This window comes from Serinus canaria, chromosome 4, assembly GCF_022539315.1.
Source record: "Serinus canaria isolate serCan28SL12 chromosome 4, serCan2020, whole genome shotgun sequence".
NCBI lineage: Eukaryota > Metazoa > Chordata > Aves > Passeriformes > Fringillidae > Serinus > Serinus canaria.
The window spans coordinates 24,014,460-24,038,335 of record NC_066317.1 but is presented as its reverse complement, the minus strand read 5'-3'; the positions used below and the strand labels follow the sequence as shown (position 1 = coordinate 24,038,335).

At 36.6% G+C, this 23,876-nt stretch overlaps 1 protein-coding gene across 5 annotated transcripts in view; it reads right to left on the bottom strand.

The window, feature by feature from the left end:
• GSTCD (glutathione S-transferase C-terminal domain containing) overlaps positions 1–23,876 on the bottom strand; it is a 45,921-nt gene that overhangs the window by 14,407 nt on the left and 7,638 nt on the right. For all 5 annotated transcript variants that reach the window (XM_030238762.2, XM_030238765.2, XM_030238764.2 and 2 more), the window contains 2 exons: positions 22,210–22,464; positions 21,487–21,580 (listed from right to left, as the gene is read on the bottom strand). In XM_030238762.2, the coding sequence (XP_030094622.1) occupies positions 21,487–21,580; positions 22,210–22,464 (349 nt within the window). The remainder of the gene's footprint in view (positions 1–21,486; positions 21,581–22,209; positions 22,465–23,876) is intronic.

The window sequence follows — 23,876 nt, the reverse complement described above, 5'->3', positions numbered from 1 at the left end:
CTTCTATTGCTTCAGCACAAGTATCTTTTTCATTCTACATAAGCCTTGGTTAACTCATTCAAATGACAACATGATTCTACTTTTCATGGAAATTCAGGGGAAGTGTATTCATTCCTATACTGTTTAAAGCAAAAAGGTTCAGTAACTACAAAACAACAGATACATTTTATTCTGAGCTGAACAAGTTTTTCTGAAATCAATGCTTTTTTTAATAGTAGTTCCTTATGTTAATTCAGGGTATTCTAATTATTTCCTAACACCCAAAATATCTTCTGCTAAACTCTTTTTGATACCTGTTGGCAAGTATGGGGTGCTATTGGCTTCTTCATGGTGGTGGTTGTTGTACTCCTGTGTCATGGTGTTTTGTGTCTACACAGAGTATTAGTTACATTAATACAGTGGTACACTGGTTCCCATGCAACCACTAGAAAAAGCAGAACTCAAAAAAGATGTGAGGAATCCAGCTCAGCTGACATTTATTTACAAAGAGATACTCTCAACAGTCAAAAATAATACTACCTTCTTCCAATGAACTCTGCCAAATCTTGCAATAAATACAATTAGCAAAGCCAATAACTTTGCTGAGGTCCATTGGTCACCTTGGCTATTTGAACAATGTTCTTCTTCAAATTCAGCTGCTTTTATTAAATCTGCGTGGGCCAGTGCTGAAAGCTCAAGTTCTGCCCTCCCCATCTCCAGCCTGGGACCACATTCCAGCAGTTCCCTTCCCCTCCTCCCAAGCATTAACTTGTCAGCTTTCAGCAACATCCGTTCCCTACTTGTTGCATGACCACAGCAGAGGAGAGAGGGGAAGTATCAGGAGATGGACCAGCTAGCCTCAGCATCATCTCCAAGGATGCCCTGGCAAAGACCCAGTGGAATCACAGCCTGAAATAGACACTACATCAAAAGGCCAAGAAGCATGCAGGAGGCAAATGTGTGTCAATTCTCCTCTATCTTTTGTAATAGTGGAGGGAGACAACTTTGACTGGGAGAAAAGGATGATTATATATTTTTGAGCACTACTTGAATTCAACACAGCAAATAGTGTGTCTGTGGCTTGTTCACTTGGGCATAACTCCAAGTAGGGGACCCAGCAAGCGTGGCTGTTGAGAGAGAAGTTGGACCACATCCTGTATTGGGACTTGAATGCCTCCTCATTGGCATAAATCTGTCCATTTAAAAACAAAAAGTTACATTCTTATGGCATCAGCTTTGGTATTAAAGCAGACTTTCACCCCAGAGTAGCCATAAATCAATTAACACCACAAAATGTCTCTAACCAATTCCTCAATGCAATCTAGATTGTAGAATGACACTGACCTTGGCTCTCCACTTATCAGGCTCAGTATAAATTGTTTTCCTTATGTTCAACTCCCTTACTGTTGTCAAGTAATTCAGTCTGGCTGTTTGAGTGACACTGGACTAAAAAGTATCTGTCACTGGAAGTCTGCCTCTTAGTTACAAAGAATAGACTTCTTTACCATGTGTGTTAGCCTAAGGGTCAGACTTTGAGGTCTGACCTGAATGCAGAATTCAAAGGCTGGCCTCGAAAAGAGCAGTTTTAAAAAACCTGTTGAATTTGATCATTAAAGTCTCTTAGAATATGGGATACCTAATCTGCTGGAATTCACAAAGAAAACACCATCAAATTATCTAAAAAGTTTCACAGCTTTTACATTTTCCGCTCCATCAGAGACTCCAAAATCTAATGCAACTGACTTACATGATAGGTGAAATTTCAAAAATCACTCTCTTTAAAAAGTAAATGGAAACATTTAACTCTGAACACCTTCATGAAATTTTACAGTAGGTATTTAATCAGCATTTGCATTATGTTGAGATAATATTTCTGTTTAACCTACCTTCAGCAATGTAAAAGTCTAATTCACATTCTGGAAGGCCAGGGGAAAAAAAAAGCATGAGAAAGAAAAGAAAATCCACTTTGAAGCACCACAAAGTACCAACTATCCCAGCAGTCAAAGCTCTATGCTGGACTTTTTTTTTATTTAGAGAAAACTACAGCAAACCTTGATTTTTTTTCTTTTTCATTCTCTTGATCTTGTCACTTTACCAAGACTTTAGTCCCAAGGTATACCCAAAAGGAACCTGTAGGTGGGAAAGTATATGCTTCCTGGCTCTGCAGAGAATCTCAGAGTTACAATGTGCTATGATGACAGAGGGGCTAGAGACCTCTGCATACCACCAGGAGAACTAAATGCTCACACCTTTTCAAAAGGCACACCTGTGAGCTGCAGCAGAAAGATGCAGTTAACCCAAGATGATGCGGCAACTCTGCTGACTTTCTGAGCAGTTTGAGCCCTGTTACTGCAGAGGTAAACAAAGAATTCCTTTCTCTACCATTCCCTTGTCTGTACTTCTACTTCTAGGGATGCCCAGGTTCTCTGTGGGGTGCTACACCATTCCATATGGTGTGGATCTCTCACTGCTTGTTGAGCTACATCCCAGAGCTGCTCTCCATATGTGCACAGCATAGGTACACTTCAGCTTCCTCACTGGCTTTCTCCAGGCACTCTGACACTGGCCCAGAAAGCCAAACAGCTTTTGGCACCAAACAGAATAGTTTTGTAGTTACAAAGAGAGATTGTCATAATTCTTGTAGGTTTTTAAAGCACATGGTCATGAGTGAAGCCCTCAGAGTGCAACTCACTTTTTCTCTTTAACCAGGTATAAACTCTTATGCAAGGACTACAGGATATGCTTTATTATTTGTATCACCAAGAGACAACATTTACCAACCTTTTCTTTTTCCCTATATTTGGATATAATATTAAAAGAATTGCAAAGTACAAAAGGAAGCTTGCTCACTGAACAATAATCATGAGAAAACAGTGTAAAGCAGAATAGCACCTATGGTAATTGCCTGCTTCCTAACTCTGCTAACACAGATGACTCAACAATCTATCATTACACTTTAGTTCTCAGTGAAATAGAAGTCTATTATATTATAACTAAATTGATGTGTTTGTTTACAAAGGCTAAAACATTTGTTCAACCAGATACAAGATCAGATAGCTTCGGGTTATTATTGATTCATTTGCTCTTTCTTTACATTTGAAAATTGTTATTCTGATCTCTCTTTTAACACAATGGATATGAAAATATCGATTTCCTCTTAAAACACTTTTCTGATTGAAGCTCAAAAGTTATGGAGTTGGGGAAATTAAAAAAACCAAACCATCTAGTTCTGATTGTGTAAGTATTTCCTTTTGCACCAGAGTTTTCATGCATTAGTCCTACCATGAAACACACCACTTTATCACAGACATTAAGAAAACCCACCCAGCAACACTAACCAAAGGGTTGCGCTGTTATTACTGTCCTCCAGACCTCATCTCCTCCCATTTTTAAATTCTCTCTCCATTCACTCTTGGAAAATTAAAACATGAGCTAGAGAGTCAGTGAAAACACTGTTTTATAGATGAGGCTGCAATGCAGAAAACCTAATTTTCCTTTCTTTTTAATACTAACTTTTTGTGGAATAGCTTGTTTTATTAATACACCTGTTTGAAGCAGAAGCATATTCTGAAGGCCAGAGTGTATTTTTATGAGTAAAAGCAATCAGCAGTCACATTTATCCACTCAGTTCAGATGTAGGTTGTTGGGCTTTTTTTGTTGTTGTTTTTGTAAGCTTTTTTCCACCCTATTGGATGTTTATCAAAACATACTCTGAAACTATGAGGTTTGGAAACACCCCACATGTTATTACAAGTTGGTAAAAGGGCATGCAAATGCTTACTTTTTAAAGAGGTAACAGGCACATATGCCAACTCTGCAGCTTCACATACTTGTAAAAGCAGCAATCTCTATTAAATGAACAAAATTGATATTAAGTTGTCTTGGCATACTGGGAATATCTATTCACCATTTCCCATCAGAGCACTGCATTAATTTAGTTGATCCCAACAAGTATTAGACTTTCAGGAAAGTTGTGTTTCATTTTTTAACTAACCTCTGAAAAGCTTGGGACTAACAAATGGCCAACATTTTTTGCCTGGAGCCTCCTTACAGCTGAGAACACATGGCTACTCTGTACTTGGCAGCTCAGAAGGCATCAGTTCCATTCTGCAAAGACCAGACTTGGAACACTTGAATGTTCTGAGAAGCCTCAGAGAATGAGCAGCATTCCTAAAGTTACTCATGTGCACATATTGTAAAAATGGCCTTAGCATTCACTGGGCTGGGGGAAAACAAACAAACAAAACCTCCTAAACATTACAAATGAAGCCTGTAATCTACCCCTCTGGAGAATGTGCAGCATGCACCTTGAGTCAACAGGTAAGGCCAGAAAAGAAAATCCCAGAGGCCACATTACTTTTTATTACATAAATTTTTTTATGATGAAATGTGATGATGTTTTGGCTACAGCCAAGGGAGTAGGAGAAGAGAATGCTACAATGCATGATTTAAAATACATTGGGCAATAATCAAAAGGACAGGAAAGACAACTGCACTCCATGAGAGCATTTTATTGGGTTTTTTTAGATAGGAGTCCCTCCTAATGTTACTAACCAATCTGCTCTTTATTAAGGCAAGCTGTGCAAAATAGTTTTATCACTTCAGGCACAAAAACCCCCTACATCTCACACACACTATCTTGGTGTAGTCTAAAAAGGTCAGACAGCTATGAAAACTGACCCTTGACAACCTAAGCAGGAACTTAGCCTGCTTTCTTTTTTCTTTTTTTTTTTTTTTTCCTTTGGAAAAAAAAGTCTTTTAAGCAAGAAAATAGTAAGGCACCTTTAAAAACCACAAAGACATACAGCCACTAGTAAAAAGAAATGAAAATTAATCTTGAGGTCCCCCTGAATGTAACTATGTTCTACTTTAAAAAGACTTGTGGTTTGGTTTTTTCCCAATTATCTTCAAAACTTTTCTTCTAAATATTCAGCAAAAAGCAAACTAGAAAACAAAGACCTAACATAATGTTAACACATTAATCTACTGTTTACACTATTTTTAAACTATTTTGTACTAGATTATGAAGCCCCTATAGGTATTTAAATTAATGAGTGCTATCTACATTAGTATGTTTTTACTAGCCATGCTCTTCCAAGTTTTTCACATTATATTGCCAACAGCAATCTTCACAAAAATGTGTCAGCACCTTTCCCAAAACATTAGATTAGTTCCAAAGTTCTCAGCTCCTACACATTAAAGCTAAATGACAATGTCTGTTCACCCTTCTTCTCTTTCTGAAGCCTTTGAGATTCATACTTCCAAACTATTTTTCTAGAATCCCAAAGATTAGGGAATTATTTTGTTTTAAAAATGTCATGACAGAATTATGGGCAGAAACAAAAGACTCTGCAGTCACCTTTCTTCCACTTCTTTGCATGTGTATTCATACACTCCCTCTCTCCCACTCCTTTTTCTTCACCTTTCTGCCTTACCTTCACTCCTTTAGGGTCAAGATTCCATCCAGCCAGCTATTTTGCCTGTATCTTATGCTCCTTAGGAACCCAAACCCACCTATCACTTATGGTGAGGTGTTTAAGGTGTGAGGAGAAAGCACAGCAATACAAAACTTAAAAAGTGAACGATGATAAAACATTTGGGAAAGAATAAAGGAAAGGGAAAAGCAGCCTGTGCTGTACTAAATGTGGGAAAAGGTCTCAAACCCCAAAGGCAGTGCTGTTCTACCTATGCACAGTATTATACCAAATGTCAGCAACACCCAGGCTTGGGAGGCAGGGGTTGCTCACTTTTTGCAAAATATCTTCAAATGAAGATGTCACTGCCTGACAAGGAAACCACAATCAAATGTTTTGTTTACCTCTCACCAGCCTAATATACTGATTAACAGCTACTGTCTTGCTGAGAAAGGGGAATTGAAATCAGTTCTCACCAGGCACTAAGGGTGCTTGTCCTTGTAAAAACAGGAGAGCTCCTTCCCCAGCAGGCACCAGAGGCTGCTGCCGAGGTCAGAGCAAGGGCCAGAAGCCCCAGCCATTCACACTCACAGCTGGCCAGCAGCAGCTTGCCTGCAGGGGAGCAGCTCTCAGCAGTTAAGAGATTTCCCTTTCTGGGCTCCTTATGCTGAATTGTTTATAGCTGATTGTTAAGGAAAAGGCAAGGACTGAGTTGCCTCTGTACAGGAAGTCGTGAATTGCAGAATTAAAGGAAAGCCCAAAAGACCCCTTCTGACATTTTGTATATACACCAACTCATGAATTCCAATCACCACCTCTAAATAAGAAAAAAAATACATATTAGCTATATTGATAATTTGGATGATTCCTGTCTTTGATTTGCTTATCAAAAAGAGTGAGAGAGCCTGAAACAATAAAAAAAGCTGCTTGGAAGACAGACATGCTTCATTTAGCCCTTATGTGTCAAGCAATTGGACAACTGGCTGCAGGACAAACAGCAGGACTTTCAGCTTAACTTCACACATTATGCTTGTTTACTTCACAAAGATGAATGGCTGGAGGAATTCCTCCAGAACATCCTGATGAAAAGGAACTTCAGCCTTGAAATTTCATCCTGAATTTCAGTCATTACAAAAATAAATCCCACACTGCAAAGGTTTGATGACATTTCAACATGCAAATAACATCATTTCACAATGGCTGTACATAACTTCCAAACAAAGGCATTCAAGTTGCACATGGAAAGGCCAAGTTTACACATTTCTCTATTCTCTGAATTCTGTCTAATCTACACACTGCAATTATTACAGCACTTATAGCTTGAGCCTGTATAAATCTGGAGTTTATGAAAATTTTAGGAAATTCAATCACATTTGCTGTATGAAATGAGTGGCTTTGGTATTCATGTGCTTTATGTTACCTAAAAGGGCTGAAAAAACATTCAAGAGTTCAGAGGAAATACAGGAATTACTGAACTCCATCATAAGGTTTTAATTCAGTAATAGTAACTGCTTGACCACTCAGTTTTTTTCCTGTAATTTCTTTTTTTCTAATTAATTTTTGAAGCTAAGTTGGGGCAGAGTGGAAACAAAATGAACTGCAGTTTAGATAGCAAACACAATTATTTCCTCTGAATACATAGCTAAGTAGGATATTTTCTATACAATTGAGTGAGCTTTGGGTAAGTGTTCTTTTAATCTCTGATGCTGAATATAAGTATCTGCTTGTGCCAGGTTACCAGTTTACCACTGTCAATGCTGATGATCAACATTAAAGTTTGTTTGACCTCCAGAATAAATAAACTTTTGCCATTAGTAGTTTGCATAACAGATTTTAAAGCAAACAAACAAAACCACCACTAACAAAAAATTTCAACCAGCATTTCTCTTCCCACAATCTTTTCCCTCCAGTGCTTTCTCAGACTCTGAAGGCACAATGAGTAAGCCCCAAGATGCTGAGATGGCAGTCCCTCAGCCACAATTAAGTGCCTGTTACAGAATGCCTGCTGTGCAACTTTGCAGGTAGCATGCCACGGCCAAGTACAGCTCCTAAACTGCCCTTTAAAATGTCTATGGTGCTCTTAGTAACCAGTTTGGGTTGAAACCAACATGTATGTCAGCATTTTCAGCTTGGAGAAGTTCTGTAACTATGTAGAAAGAACCAGACCACTTGCTAATCAAGACTGGCATTTACTATTAGAGAAAATAACCCAGGCTTTGTAACAAATGTATTCCTAAAGACAGCCAAGACATCGGTACCCCACCACCTTTAAAGCTGTAACAGATATTTATCCACACTAACAGAATCGGGGCATTCTGCAGAATGCTTCTGTTCAAAGAGCTCCTTTTCATTGTTGTCAGTAATCCAAATGACCCATTCAAATCCTGCCAAGTTAGGTAAAGCACAAATTGACAATAATCAGCACAAACAAATTATGATGCAGTGGAAGACAAACCAATGAAATAAACAAAATAAATATCCACTCCTTTCCTTTTAATCGGTAAAAATGATGGTGTGGTCATCTGGATCATATTACATAGCAATATCACCCATTACCAACTAATGCTACTTTATTGCACCTTTATGTGAGAAAGATTGTGAAGTTAAACAATCTTGCCATAATAGAAATTCTTCACGGCAAGTCAAAACATGCAACATGAAGACAGCAACATTTTACATCAAGTTTAGAAGATGAAAATTAAATAAAATTTCAATGTGTTTTAATGCATTTCTGAAGGATTACTCACTAAAAAAAAGGGGGAAATGTCTCTCAAATAACACAGAAGTGGTCAGCTTATGCTACACAACCCGTCACAAATAGAATCCTAGAAGGTTTTCAGAGCATGTATAAAATACCAATTAAGAGACAAGTTGATTATATCTATATCAATTCAAAAGCAGCCTAATGGTGGATTTTTAAAAAAAATCTGGCTAATCCATCAAAAGATAACCTCAGAAACACTGATGAAAAGTTAGTTATGCACACAGTTCTCCACTGCCTACCTAGATGCTTGGCAAAAGTGCAGAAGAGGGTGTTCTGTTATTATAAGAAATAAAAGTACTCAAGCTTGAAAATACTGTCACAGGTTAATTCATTTTACTGAAATCCAGAGCAGAGGCAAAAGTGAGTTTCCAAGACAACAAATACATAAAATTGGCACTTGTTGCCTAATCAATGGTTCTAATAACAAAAGGCTCCTTTTTCTTGTGTTGTAAGCAGCTTTGTGCCAGGTGGTCTTTTGTATTATTCTTACCTAGTGTATGAAAGCAAATAATCAAGAAAACCCATAAATCCCTTCAACCATCTTTGAAACAGAGACCTGAATTTAAATGGGGGGATGGGGGAATTTAATGAAACTGTGGGCACCAGCCCAGTACTGCACTCCCCAGGCTTTTCAAGTGGGAGCATTAGGAAACAAAGTCATGACTTCATCTGGCCCTTCCGCAGCGAGCAACTCAGAGCAGCTGGCTGCAGACAAAGGGCAGCACTTACTGCTTTACACATCACTTCTGTTTACTCTACAAACTACCAGCATACTTAAGGCCACCTAACTAAACAGAAAGGTCATCCATAAATTTATCTCCCACACAAAACCTCTGTACTAATTAGTTAAAGGGAGAAAATGTACAACAGTATCCCATTCATGTACTCAGTTTGTTACTTTATAACAGTTTTGAGAGGATGGAGAAAGAAAAACTGCAGCATGAACCAAAGTGAATTCAAACAGCTTGTTGAATTTCTGTAAATTGAAGCCAACAGAAATGAAAAATTATGAACTCTTTTCCAACAGAAATTAATCAGCTCTGTCAACTAAACAAAGACTCAGGCTAAAGAAATATCTGCCTTCAGAAACTTAAAAAGAAAATATATCTCCCACTAACTGCCAGAAGGCATGTTCATGAAACATCTGCCTTAATGAAAAAATACAACTAAACATAGACATATAAACCTAAGATAGTCAAACAACAGATAATTATTTGTAGCTTGTTGTGTAGCAAATGGGCTCTGACACAAACTTTATGTGCCAGTACAATGTCAAAGGAGCCAAAAGCTGGAAAACAAACAAAAAAACCCAGCACAAAAAGTCATCCCGGCAATGGTTTTTTGGGTAAGACTTCTGGAGGCCCTACTGCCCTTCTACTACAAAAACCATCTCAGATCTCCTTTTCCTTCACCATCACCAAATGTGGACAAAGAGTTGTGGTACTGGAGGACATACAGACACATTTTTACTCTGTCATCATCTTTTAACGCTGACGCAGAAACTGACCTGATAGGTAAACAAGTATCTGCAGCTACAGACCCCGTCATCACCTAATAAACTGTGAGAGGGGATGTCTAGCATTGAAATAAATAAATAGTTTGTAGACTTTATAGCAGTACCTGTTGAAGAAATGCCTCAGTAGTGCATCTGTTAGGCACTGTCTCAGCTAGCAGTTCTTAAACATAAAATCTGTTCTAATACATATAAGCACACACTTCTGATAAATGACTATAGGAATGCTTCACATCATTTAAAAATGAGGACATTCTAAAATCACTACATAAGGAGGAAAATAAAACCTCTGTACTGTAAGGATTATGTGGTATATTTGAACAAATTTGGCCTGTCCCATGTACACACACACACAGGGCTTAAGCAAATGCTTATCAAGCTCAGACAGCAACAGTCCCCTCCAGAATGGGGTTAATAGTTTGCATGTCCTGTTACCCCACTGTCCTAAGTCTTCCTGTTGACAAACTCCACACAGAAGAATCTGCAAAATTCCTACTGCATCCCATTCTACAATGTACACACTGCCAGTCAGCATTCTTTCTCTGGACTTATAACTGTGCAGGGAACTGAGAAGTAAAGATCCCAGTAATACTGGTCTCAAGGAAATAAAAGCTCCCCTAAGTAGGTGAAAGGAACTGAGAAACATAGGGATCCTCCATCTTTGCACAGACCCCACCTTTGAGAGCAGGGAACATCCACACTCCTGTTGGGAGCTCTGAGACAGATGTTCTGCAGATGCTCGAGCCTTTATTTACCCAGAGAGCAAGAGAAGCATTTGGAGAACAGTAAGCTAATGGGGTATGGATGCTGTGTGCAAATTCTCCTCAAGCCAAGGGGACAAAACTGTTCTGACAGTAACTAATGCAGCACAGCACAAAGCCTAACCCACAGTGAGAAGGTTCATCAGTCAAATCCATAGTGTTATACAAATAAAATCCTTAAAATGGTGGTTCTGCTTAAAGAGTGGGATTATTTTACTTACATTAAACCACTTCTGGAGTAAACCAAGCTGAGAAGATCCAAAGTCAGAACAAGCAAATCTATAACAAAAATTATATTGCAATTACATGGAAAAGTGTTTATTACAAAGGAGGAAAAAGACTGTATGGGACTACAGAAGTATCCTTAACTGAGTATTCAGTAATTTTAAGAGGTATTTTTTAATACAAAAAGCCATGAAAACCTGAGCTGCAAAATAGTAATCACAACCTCCATTGTGTACCTGCATAATGGCAAAGAAAATTGGCAGAAAAATGCAAGATAGTCTACAGGCACTGAAATCTGAGGATGGAAGAGAATTAATGGTTTTCCATTCAATTCCCCTCTTAAGTACAAAGGAATTCAAGATCCTTTGATAAATCAAAGTCTTCTCTTGCAGCTTTATACAAAAAATATAATAACAAAGTATGCTTCTAATTTTACTCATGCAGCAGCCACTGGATGTCTTACAAATGGACAACAGACCACATTCTATCAGATTTGAATTCTCCATAAAGCTGTATTGAGTTAATAACTAAAATATTACGGTGCTGGGGTTTTTCTTTTAATTAATTAATTAGTACTGACAATACTTCAGAAGAATTAGTTGAGTACTGTGCTCTGTCCCTCTCTGACACACAACAAAATTAAATGAAATATAAAATTCCTGCAGTAGGAAGCACTTACCTATATATGATAGTTCTGACACAAAACAAATAACTAGTCTTAATGCTTGTTTCTTCTGCACTGTATATACTACACAGTAGCAAATCTGAGTCATCTTAATGAACAATATAAAATTAAAAAGTCATTATTCTACTGAAGATCTTGTTGCTCAGTTTTTACATAACCTAAGAAGGACGATTTCTTCTCTGAAAGAAAGTACAGTGAGGTTCCAGTGAGGAAGAGTAAGCTCTACAAGCCACTTCAAAAATTAAATTTATTAAATAAAAAACAAAGTCAAAAGGGTGTTTCCTTATATCTGTTTAGCTAGCTTAAGAAACAGTTTAAAGCAACTATTTCCATATTTATTCAAATGATCAACAACTTATTCCAAAAAAGCACTACATTCAAAAAGAGTCTTGAACTAGATATGAGATACTACCTAATTAGTCAAGATTAATTTATCCTTGCAGGACTTTCAGGAAAAAATATACCACAAAATCTGCTCATCTTTCCAACAGCACGATAGTGAAAAAATGTGTCCATCTAAACCTGCATGTTTTGAATATGACACAAACCCAGGCAAAGTGCAATCTACAAGCAACTCCAATGTTTTGCAGAAAGTTACTCCTGCAATTTTCAGCCCCACTGCTTGTCATTGCAACAAGCTACCAACCTGATCTTTACATGAAATTTGTGACCTTGTGGCTCAAATAGAAGTTCAACATTGATAATCTCTGCCATATGTTCTACTTGCTCCCTACAAGTGGGAATCAGCTGTGACCATGATCTTCATGACACAGTTAAAAACATACAGAGGTGCAAAATGCATGTTTTAACCACAAAAAACCCCCAAAACATTAGGGAATTGGGCAACACAAACAAGAACAAACTAACCTTTGTTTACGAAACAATTAAGATGCAAAGTGTCAAGAAAGCCTGACTGAAGGTATGATTTATTTTCTGCATTATGCCTTACCTAACATCATCCAGCTAAGTTACAGAGAGCTTATAATGCCAATATCCATCAAGTGAGATCACAAGTGGGCCAAAGCATCCGGTAACAAGCGCAAGCAGAGGAATGTCAAATACGTGCTGCAGATAAGATGGCAAGTAATCCATTTGGCAGATGTTTTTGAGTAGCATAAAATAGAGGATTAAGAAGTGTTTTGTCTCAGTTTAGGTTGGGTTTTTTGGGGGTTTGTTTTGTTTTTAGAGAAGCAGATTATTTTAATGAAGAAATCATTTTCAGGTTTTCAAAAATGATGAGAGCATACTGAAGAAATAATGGCAGTGCTTCACAAAACTGTCAAGTAATAGACTGTGCTCAAAAAATACATTATAGAACACTAACAATTTTGAAAGATGGCTATATATCCATTGATGTTTGCTTTCATAATCATATTCTTCAATAGTCAGCATTAGCACATATAGAAAAGCTATACATGATTGGTAAAGAAACAAATTAGCACAAGAATAAATTCAGAAGCTGTTCAAGAGTAAACATCCTTTCTTAACCCTTGATTCTAAGTTACATAAAAACCAAAACAAACCTCCTGGTTACAAGACCTTTCACAGTACTTACTTACAGTTTTGTAATAAAAATATGAGGCATGATTCAAGATATTATATCTACAAATTGACTTATTTCTTGCACAAAACTAGCAAATATTGTGCAAGTAAAAGCACTGTGCTGTTTGCTAAAGGCACTGGTTAATTAAATCCCCCTGAACTTGTACCAAAACTCACAACCCCATCCAGGATGCAGCATGAAATGCTAGCTCATGGCAATCCATGACATGCACCAACATTTCTCCCAGTCTCAAGCTATGAAGGACAGAGAAACAAAACCAGTTTCCATATGCAGCCTTGAACGTTACATATCCAACCTAGAACCATTTACCACCTGAGCTGATGTCAGTGCAATCTTAAAGATATCAAATACAAAGTTTTGAACAGCAAGGAGTGTTTGTATAAAACAGCAGAGTTTCAGAGTCCATTTTTACTTTTGTCCAGCATATTTTGGTTCCTAACAAATTCAGTTCTGCAGAAAACAGGCAATGCAACCAAGAGCCAAGGTAAAAAGTCTGTCCAGTTGAGCTTCATGGAAGCACTCAGAAGTATCTTAAACTTTGAGGTGAGAGGACATTCTTTTGTTTCCTAATTCTTGTCACCAAAAACACCAGATCAGATGGAAGATCTGCAAGTGGGATATTCAAGAGCATTTAAGAAGATTTAAGAGCCCTTCACCAATCAGATACATCAGAAAATTCAGGGAAAGTGTGCTGATGGAATAAGTACATTAATGATACCTCAGCTGGTCTACTGACACCACTTACACGAGCCACTCAAACATCAGCACAAAGAACAACAACTCCATGACAGACCTGCAAAACTTTAAAAGCACAAGCTGAAATACAAGCACCATAACTCTCTCCTTTATCTCTGGATGCTTAGATCAATATTCCACACTAGGAAGGGACAAATTTTATTGCTTCAGATTAGGTTTGACTCATTTTAATATTGAGATTATTCTCCAATTCTTCTACACTTACAGAATAATTCTACAAACAGATGAACTTCCTACTTGCCTTTGCTCTTCAATGCTTTAAAAGTTTCTAAAGGATGTGAACTCCTTTTGATATTGCTATGGTAAGATGCCAGAAATTTGACATGAGACATGAGCCAAAAATTAACTTTTCAGAAGCATTTCCAAACCATCTGGAGAAGAGGCATTTAGAATACAAAATAATTAATACCACCTTCAATAAAACTCTAAACATACAGTAGTCTGGCCTTTCCTTTGTGTAATTAAAATTTTTGAAAGCATCAAACTACTCAGAACAGATTATGAATCATTCAAAGTAATTTTATGGTGTTTTTTAACACTATGAGGTTTGGGGTTTTTTTTCTTAAACACAGCAGTACTGACTTCCTCAAAACTGCTGATTAGAACAACTTAGCATAAAAGTTGCCTTCAGGAAAAGCCAAAATCAAACTCGTGACCTTATCCAATGTAAAACTGTATCCAAATCAAGTAATGCATTCATGGCTTTTAACACGAATATCCAAAACCAATGAAAGTGCAGATGGAAGCCATAAGCAACTCTAAGAGGCAGAAAAATTCCTCCCTAACTCACACTTTGTCACAGCTGATTTACGGTTTGGAAACGAATTCCGCACCTCAACTCTGCAACACAGCAAGCCTGGGGGAGGGAAGAAGAAGGTGAATGCAGCCCCTTGCACAGTGCTCACCCTTGAGCACCAACATTGTGTTCAAGGTACATCTTATGTGCTGGGATGAAACATCCTGTGATTCAGCAACTCCTTATAAAATGTCAGTGAAGAACTCCCAGAAATTCACAAGTGCTGCACAAAACCTTGGCAATGATTCTGACATACTCTTCTATACTTGTTCTACACCTGCAATGTACAAAATCATGACGATGGAAAATAAGTTGGTCAAAACATGTTTGCCCACATTTCTGCAGCAAACTGTTTGGTTTAATAACCACAAAATAAAACTCCATTTGATTTACCATGATAATTTATGAATGCACATAAAATCTGGACAACCACAGACCCTGGAAACTACCAGTAGCCTTAGAAATAACTACTTAAGAATATTAAATACTAAGTAGGAGAGATTCATAGAGTTTCAGTAATCAGGTGAAATTAAAACTGCAAATTAAGAACACAGCTTGAATTATCTATTCACAAATAATCTAATGGGTTCTCCAAAGATCATTACAAAAACAAACAAAAAAAAAAGAAATAATCTATGAAATATTTCAACTTCTAGCAAGTCCTACTTTTCCCCCAAACAAACAACAAATAATGTTTTTAAAGGACTTAGCCCCAAAACAAAATATTAGTGTCAATAAACTTGAGTGAGAACATAATTTAAATTCTTTTGATGTCTTTGCACTATTTTGTCACTGAGAAAGATGAGACACAGTTGGGCTCAGTTTCATTTGCTTTCTAGGTTGTAATCTTTTCTGTGCATAAGCACAGAGACTATACCTTCCTTTTCATACTTAGTCAATCTGATCTTATCCTCTGTGTAATTTCCCAGTGCCTTTATTTCTGAAAGCAAGATTATATCAGAATGAGAATTCATAAGAGGTTCAATTAAGAGAGAGAGAATCTTTTTTGCCTTGTTTCTGGGGCTCATTTTCAATGTTTTGCTCCTGTGCAATGTTTAGGTCACACAGCTCTTCACATTCTAACTTTTCTTTCCTTCTGACTTCCACTTCTACTTTCCTCCCATCCTAATGAGGATGGTCACATATTTTCCTGTGCTCGGAGTGTTGCTACAAAAGAAAAAATTAGTGAGTTACTGGTTAGTTCCTTTACATCCTTTCACTTGTCTATTTTTCCTTCTAACATAGTCAATAAGTTATTTCCCTTTCCTCTGAATTCCAGACGTAACCTAGCCTACAATGCTACCATGTTTTTTAATTCCAAAGCATTGGCCCTTGAACTATTGCAGTATTTATTGACCAATTAAAAAAAAATCTCTTGCATAACTCTCTGCATATTGTTACTTGTAAGCCAGAAAAAAAATTTCCATTAAGCTCCTCATTTCCTTAGAAGTATCTTCCCAGAATTACTCCTTTTCCCCAAAGAATATAAGACAACAGCAGAAGTTGAGCTGATCAACTTTCTCTCTCCTTCACTCCCTGCTCAGCTGTTACCTCTTTTCTCAGACTTGAAAACTTTCAGGGCAGAAGTTGTTACTATGCTATGTGTTTATACAGCCTCATCCATTATTGCTTTCAGGTGTACTCCAGCAAAATGAATGTGTCAACTGTTACATGACCAACTCTAATTCAAAGAGGGGGGGAAAATGTTTTAAATCACTTTTTACAACAGGTGATCCCAAATTTTGGGACTAGAGATTACTAAGCTGAAAACTGCCACATAAAAAGCATCTTTCTCAAGGATGAGTCCTTAGTCCAGGGCACAGCTCCATCCACCCAGGTACAGCTCCATATCCAAAGAGATTGTGCTGCCCTCCTGTGGTATGTGAAGATTTTAAGCTCCAGAAGTCACACACAGACCCGAGAAAAACTCTGATTCTGCTCTTGAAAGACTAAACATTACACTTTGAAGAAAGTAAAAAAGCTAAAGTGCTGTTGGCAGGAGTATCAAAGGTCTCCTGATGCCTCTGCCTGAAAGGACAGCTTAGGCTTTGCAGAGGAAACACAGATCAGCCATGTTAAAACTCACATGTCCCTCAGTTACAATGTGCAGAAAACAGCAATGTAAGTGACCTACAAAAATACTGCAAAAATGGGTAAAATCCCCATAAGTTTAAATCCTTGTGTTGATTATGCTATATAGGTAAGTGAATGATGAATCCCCACACTCTGGGATATGGCAAATGAGCTGAAGAGCTAAAGGACACAAGCTGTAAACCCCATCATTGATGTAACTGGGATTTAACTCTAATGATAAAACATACAGAACAATCTTCAACTAAGCAGTGAAGACATTTTACAGCAAGAAATACCAGAATACTGAAGCAGATCAAATATCCCTTTTAAAGTCAAGATTGGTGCTACAGAAAATCAATTGAAGTTTTACAGTAACTGGAAATACTAAGATACTAGTAGATTCTGGATAAAGATTATGAAGAGTAATGCCAACAACAATTTAACATTTTATCCAATAGCATATCTAGAATATTTGGAGACAGAAAAGTGTTCACTTCCTCCTCCTCCTAGTAAATCTTTCTAAATAATAATCTTTCTAAATAATAATCTTTCTAAATATGATAAATATGTCAGCACTGCTTTCTCTACAAAGTGACTGTAGCACCACATCACTCTTAAGTACACCTTATTGACCATTTAAGAATATTAATTGCTGTATTTCTATTCCCCCAAAATACCTCTGATGATGATTTTGAGCCATGTTCAAAAGAAAATGTCTTTTTGAATCATTTAATCATAATAAGCTGGACATTGTTCCACACCATAACTGCTAGAATGGATCAGCATTCCTTCACTCCTCAATAGTATCTTCCACAAAAAATGACCTGCATCTCCATGCTGTGGAGTACTTAGTACAAATGTAACCTCTAAACTTCTGCTTTAAGACATGAATAATGTAACTTTGGGGCTCTGTGATCCCATGAATAAGGAACACAGAAACATAAAAGGGAGGGAACACAGAAACATAAAAGGGAAGGAAACTAATAAACTCTACTACAATTATATCAGGAGTAAAAGAAAGACCAAATAGTTGAAATGACACAAAGGGCAGAGTTACTTAGCAGGCTACTTTAAATTTATTAAAGATTTTTTTATTAAGATATGAAAAATTATTTTAACAACCTTGTTAAAAAATATCTGCTAGGCACCTTTGAGTTAATGTTTATGGGGTTTATGCCCTTCCACCTGTCTAATAACTTCAGAGACAAAAGAGAAAACCTCACAGTCTAACAAATAAAATTTAGTTTTCTATATAGGGCAGCTCACACTCTTATTCTAGGTAAAGTCAGTTTAGGGCACTGACTATGAAGTGCAGACATTCTGTCAAAGTTAATTGTGGATTAATCAAGAACATGCTTCAGCCATTAGAACCAAGACAACTGTGAATTTACAAAAACAAATCATTATGAATTGTCTTCAGTGCTCAAACCATAAATCTGTAAAACATTTCAACTGCCAAACTGCAGTATTTAATTCTTTAGTTTGTTCAGTAAACAAACACAAACCACAACAGGACTAAAAAAGCCTACACTGAAGTTTATGTACAGTACTCTACCAAAGCCTGATAAACTCCCAATTAACAAGGATATGTGAACCGTAAAAATCATACCTCCAGCAATCAGACCTCACCAAAACCTGAACTTTTGTTGTAAGAGATACTCAATATGAAGCATTAAAGCTTCAGTAATTCTCTGAGGGCTTACACTTACACCACAGAGCACGGCACCTGAAACAAAGGGGGCACCTTCCAGTATAACTGTCAGCCACATGAAAGTCCATCCATCACCCATCACAACAGGATTTTACAGAGCAGGCCAAACACCAAGGAGAATGTGTCCTCAATGGAATCAAAATGCAGAATTTGATATCATTCTTTCTAGTGTGATTTTCAATAAGATACACTAGCAACTGTTGTATTTTCCTTGCAGATTTTGAATATTTCAGAGGCTGTAGGCTTGTCATTTAGATCAAAACATCACCAAAAAAAATGCAAGAGACTTCAAGCAAACATAAATATACTGAGCTTGTATTCCTTATAATGCATATGCATTGATTTCTTGAGGCATGGAAACTAGCTATGTTTTCAAAGACTATTCATTTTAGTACATCACTGTGCCTAAAAATCATTACTACATATTAATTTAACATGCAATAGCTTTGCCACCTGTCTCCAAATAGGCATTATAAAAATATAAAATAATTCATTCCCTTCCCTTGTTTTGCTGGGTAACACAAGACAATCACAAAAGAAAAAGGGAGGAAGAGTACAGTAACAGTAGGAACAGTGTACATTGTCATCCATGAGTTATCTGCTTTGGTGACATGCCTAAGTTATTATTTCCAGTTAAAGCTGAAGAATTTTTTATCTGAAAATTAGTAATTGCATTCAAACTTCCATGAAAATTGTCCTCAGGCCAACTACACAATGTTATATCTTTGAACAGTCAAAAGATCCCAAGAAGTCACATATGAAATACAAAGTTTTGCAAGAATCGTCTTTTTAAGGCAAGCCAGTAAAAGATATACCAGTGTTGCCTATATTACAAAAATCAGCATTTTTGCTTTCTCTTTGTTACTGAAAATTATTTACTTCATAAGTATGTATCAAGAATCTGAAGCAACCTGGCTGTATTACCATGACAGGTTTTCCAAATCTTTAACTGCAAAATATAATGCACACATAAATGTGGTTTAAACTTATTTAAATGAGTGCAGCAAAACTGTAACTTAAGGGGAAGTTAATGAGAAGCAGCTTCAGTTGAATTTCCCTTGGATTGTTACACCCATGTGGCTTGCAGGCAAAGAGCTCTCTGATATGGAAAGATCAGCTGAAGAAGAAGGATGAGTTCCTGCTTCAGGATGCCTGAGTCACTGAAATAGGCTAAAACACTATTAAAAAAATCTTCAAAGTCTTTGAAAGAGTTCTGACAGGCTTGAGAGGGAAATAGAGAACTTTAAAGTGTTTCTTTAAACTTTTTTGTTTTACAGAATAAATGACTGTCTGGATTTAATTTTAAAAATACAGTTGCTTTTAATTTTCAAAATAAAATACACAATTTGCATATCTTGATTACCAAAAGTTTTTGTAAAATGTCAGATCCCCTAAACCATCTTTGATTTTCAAGCATAATGTATTCTCAACTCAGAAAGCATCTTTCAAGTCAAAATATTCAAAAGATAATACCAATATAAAGAGCAGAACAAAATAAGAGGGACCTAGCCACACAAAAAAATCCCAGAAACAATCTGGATGTACTGAATCAATTCTGACCATTTCAAATCAAATAGCTCTGCATCTAATCCACAATTATAATATTATTCAGTTCTATGAGCAATTACAAACAACATTAACATGGACACAAAGTCACAAACTTTTATATTGGTTAGAAGACAATTACATCATTAAGTGCTGTTCCTTTCATTAAAATTAATTTTGTTTGTGATGAGGGTTAAAAAACTTTCAACATTTTCTTTTCTCTACTGAGAGGCTGCACTACAATAAAGTATTCTTTACTTAATACCAGTGCTAGAAGCTGAAGGTAATACTGATCCTTCAGGATTGCTGTTTGGTATCCACCAAGACTGTTTAATCAGAACATCAGTTAATTCCACAGAACTGGAACACCATCAAAGATATTTCTAACTACAAATGTAAACACTGTTTTACTCTGTAAGTAAATACCATCTCATGCATACTGTTACTGCAATGATGGTTCATTACAAATGAAATACCGCAAATAAAGTACTTCTTTTAAGTTTTTTTTACTTCCTGCTTAACAAGTATTTCAACTCATGAGAAAAGTAACAAGGCTTTGTAAGACTGTAGGTCAGTTACCTCTCATTCTTGAATTTCATAGTTGGATAAGAAAAATCAATTAATAAAAATCTGTTTTAAAGAAAAAAAATCCTGTTTTTAAAAATCTCTTTTTTTGTTTGTTTCACAGTGAACACAATGTTTGATGAAAAAATGTAACAGTACCAGAGGCTTCTATCTCCATATATCCTCAGAGTAATAAAGCAGCAAATAACAAGGGTTATCGTCATCCAACCCCACATTCACACACTTTCCCCTTCCCTTTAATGTGCTTTGGATTGGCCTAAAGGAAGCACCTCTAATCATCTCCAGCCAAACTGATCTTAATACACAAAGCCTTTGTAGCAAGTAGGAAATGAAGCTGAAGACAATGAATCCATTCACACACACAGGACCAGGAACACAAGCAAAAGCTCCATGATTGGCTTAAGTTCCAAAAAGGAATGAAACTCCCTTTCTAATGCTGCCTAATAAAACCACAGAGATGTTGCATTTCTTTGTTGGTCACAAATTAAATATAATCTCCTTTTCCAAACCTCACATGTAATCAGCAGTTGCACAGTATTTCCATTCAACAATCTTATTTCAACAAGCCCCTCTTCCCAAAATTTTCAGCTTCTGGCTTGCTAGGGAAAAAATGAAAACATTTCCTATGATGACATACATCAGTACAGGGAAATAATCACATGATGTATCTTATTTTCCTTCTGTCTCGCATTGTGACCACCTACACTTTTATATACACTTTTCTGCTGACCTGCCACCCTCTTTTTACCATCTCAGATGTACATCCCTGTACATACTGACAACTACAGTAACTTTATTCCTATGGAAGCCTTTACTTCTATTGAAAACTCAACACAACTAAGCATTGAGCTTGATTAGGATTTTTGGGTTGTGTCAACTGCTGACTGAAATCAAAGCTAATCTTTTGTTCCCAGTTTGCTCATCAGCTGTTGATGACCTGAGGGAAGTTATGTCGCTATGTGTCACAAACAGACTGAATTTTAATACAGATTTGAAATTGCTTACCTGTCTTAGCTCTGAAAAATATTGAAAACTGGAACATTTTCTTATGAAAGAGTTAAATAGCTTCACCAGAAGACCCTGTTAAATACACACACAGACATATGAACTCTCACCTTCCCCAGGACTGACTGCAGATGGAAGACTGGTCCAGTCTAGGGTCCAGCTGGGGCATGGATGAGGAGAAAACTTTGCTTCAATTCCATTTTCCTACATGAAAGAAGGAAAAAAAAATAAGACCATTTACCCACTTAAGATGGTATCAAAATTCTCACTAAATTTAACGGCACCAGATCAAACTGCAATACTGTCAGTTTAAGCGAAACTGAACAGGCAGATGACTCTACATTATACAACATTCAAATTATATATTTCCCTCATTCTCACAAAAAAAGCCCTCCTAAGGTTTTTTAGGAAATGCTGTCAGCTTCTATGCAAAAAATAAAAACCAAACCCAACTGAAAATGTTGGATAATGAAGACAAGCATAAAAGCAACAGTTTTCTGTCATTCTTTATATAAATATCTTTAAAAGAGAAATACAATATTGCAATTCAAACAAAAAGTTGCTTTGATTATTCAGAATTATTGAAAGGGCTCCTATTTTTTTTTTTAATTGGGCAGTCCTATTTTTGCCCAATTCCTGAATCAATCAAATATCAGAAGAGAAGAAAAAAGTAGAATCACTTCTAAGTCAATGAGTTTCAGATTTAGGACAAACAAAGGGTATTAAACTGTTCAAGGCTGTCAAAATTAGCTTGTACAATTCTAATAAATTCTATCTACTCCAAATCAAGCAAATGTGGCTATAAAAGTAACTCATTAAAAAGCTTAAATTACCATCAACTTAGTCATGGTTGGCCTTGGACCACCTATAAAATGACTGGCTTCATGATCCTCTTCTAACTCATCAGGAACTGAAGCAGAGTCCTGTAGCTGCTCCTCAGGAGCAGACACCAACTCTGGAAGCTGGAGAAGCTCCATGTTGCATTTGCCAGCAGCTTTCTTTACCCCAGGTACTTCCTGAACTCTTCGATACCAACTGGATATCAATGGCAAGTTGACCAGATTTTTGCCTTGCTTCTTGCTGGAAACCTAAAATAATAAAATGAGAAAGTTAGTGTAACTGTAAATTTCTTACCAGAAGCCACCAAAAGGCACAAACTCAGGATTAAACTCAGCTCCATGCTGAGCACAAGCACTGACAGCATGATAGCAATCAGCTGGTTCAGAGCTCCAGGCAGAATTGCCAATTGGCCATTTAGACTTTATCTGCAATTCCCATTTGCTTAATAGGATGAAAAGGTTTACATGACCAACTTGAATCATCATTTCAGTCAGTAACAGGAAAACTCCATATAAATAATACTCTTATATATGTGCTATTTCCTAACATAGGAACAATTAGTTTTGGTTGTTAGATAAAAATCCCAATACAGTAATTTGCAATGAATACTGAACTCCAAGCATGACACTATGGTACCTGAATGGTCTTCCACCAAAAGCTGTTTTGCTGGCAACTACAAGCCTGAAATACCTATGTGATAACAGGCATACGTTACCCTTGGTCTTTATTCAAGTCTTTGCACTGCATCTGCAGCTTTTTTTTAATTAGTATTGAATTCTTATTTTTATCATTAATTACTTTTCAGACTCTTAAGTTCATATTTTTATACAATAATGGTAACTAGTATATTTATTTTCTGAACTAAGTGTATGTGATTATGAGTTTATGTGACTTCCAATAGAAACTAGCATTTTAACTGTAAAAAATGAAATAAAAACATTTCCTAAGTAAGAATATGTTGCACATATTTAAAAAAATACAACCAAATCACTTTTTAAGATGAAGTCCAACTACTTTTTAAAAGGATGCACTTGATGAAATTAAATAACTTTTGTTTAGATTCCCAAATGTTCTAAAATAATGGAGATCATCCTCTTACAGGAGAGGTGGTGAAGTCTCCTTAGAGACACTCAATATATAACTGGACATGATCCTGAGCAGCTGGCTCTAGCTGACCCTGCTCTGAGCAGGGTACTTCGACAAGATGAGCTCCATATGCGACTTCCAACCTCAATTATTCCAACTTCAACTATTCTGTGATGCTGTGTCTGCTTTAAACAGAAAATTAAAAATCATGATTACAGGAACAGGCAGAAAAGACCACACAAAACCAACATTCTTCCCTGGCGCTGTCCAAAGAACAGAAATAGAAATTGGTAAAGAACACTTGAAATTACACAAAATTTCCAACAGCTCTCCTGCATGCTGTGTTTATAATATGCTTAGGGTAATCACAAGTAATTAGCAATAGCTAAAGGAGCAAAAGGATGAACTGTGCAACTCTAGTATCTAATTTAATAACTTAGTAGTAACACGGGAAAAACCCCATTAATTCAGCTAAGGAAGAAGTCTTTTGGAAAGCAATTCTAAGAGGCACTGTTACACTTGTTATCAAGTGTTCTAAATTGTATTTTAAAAAGTGAATAGTGTTTTTTTCCCA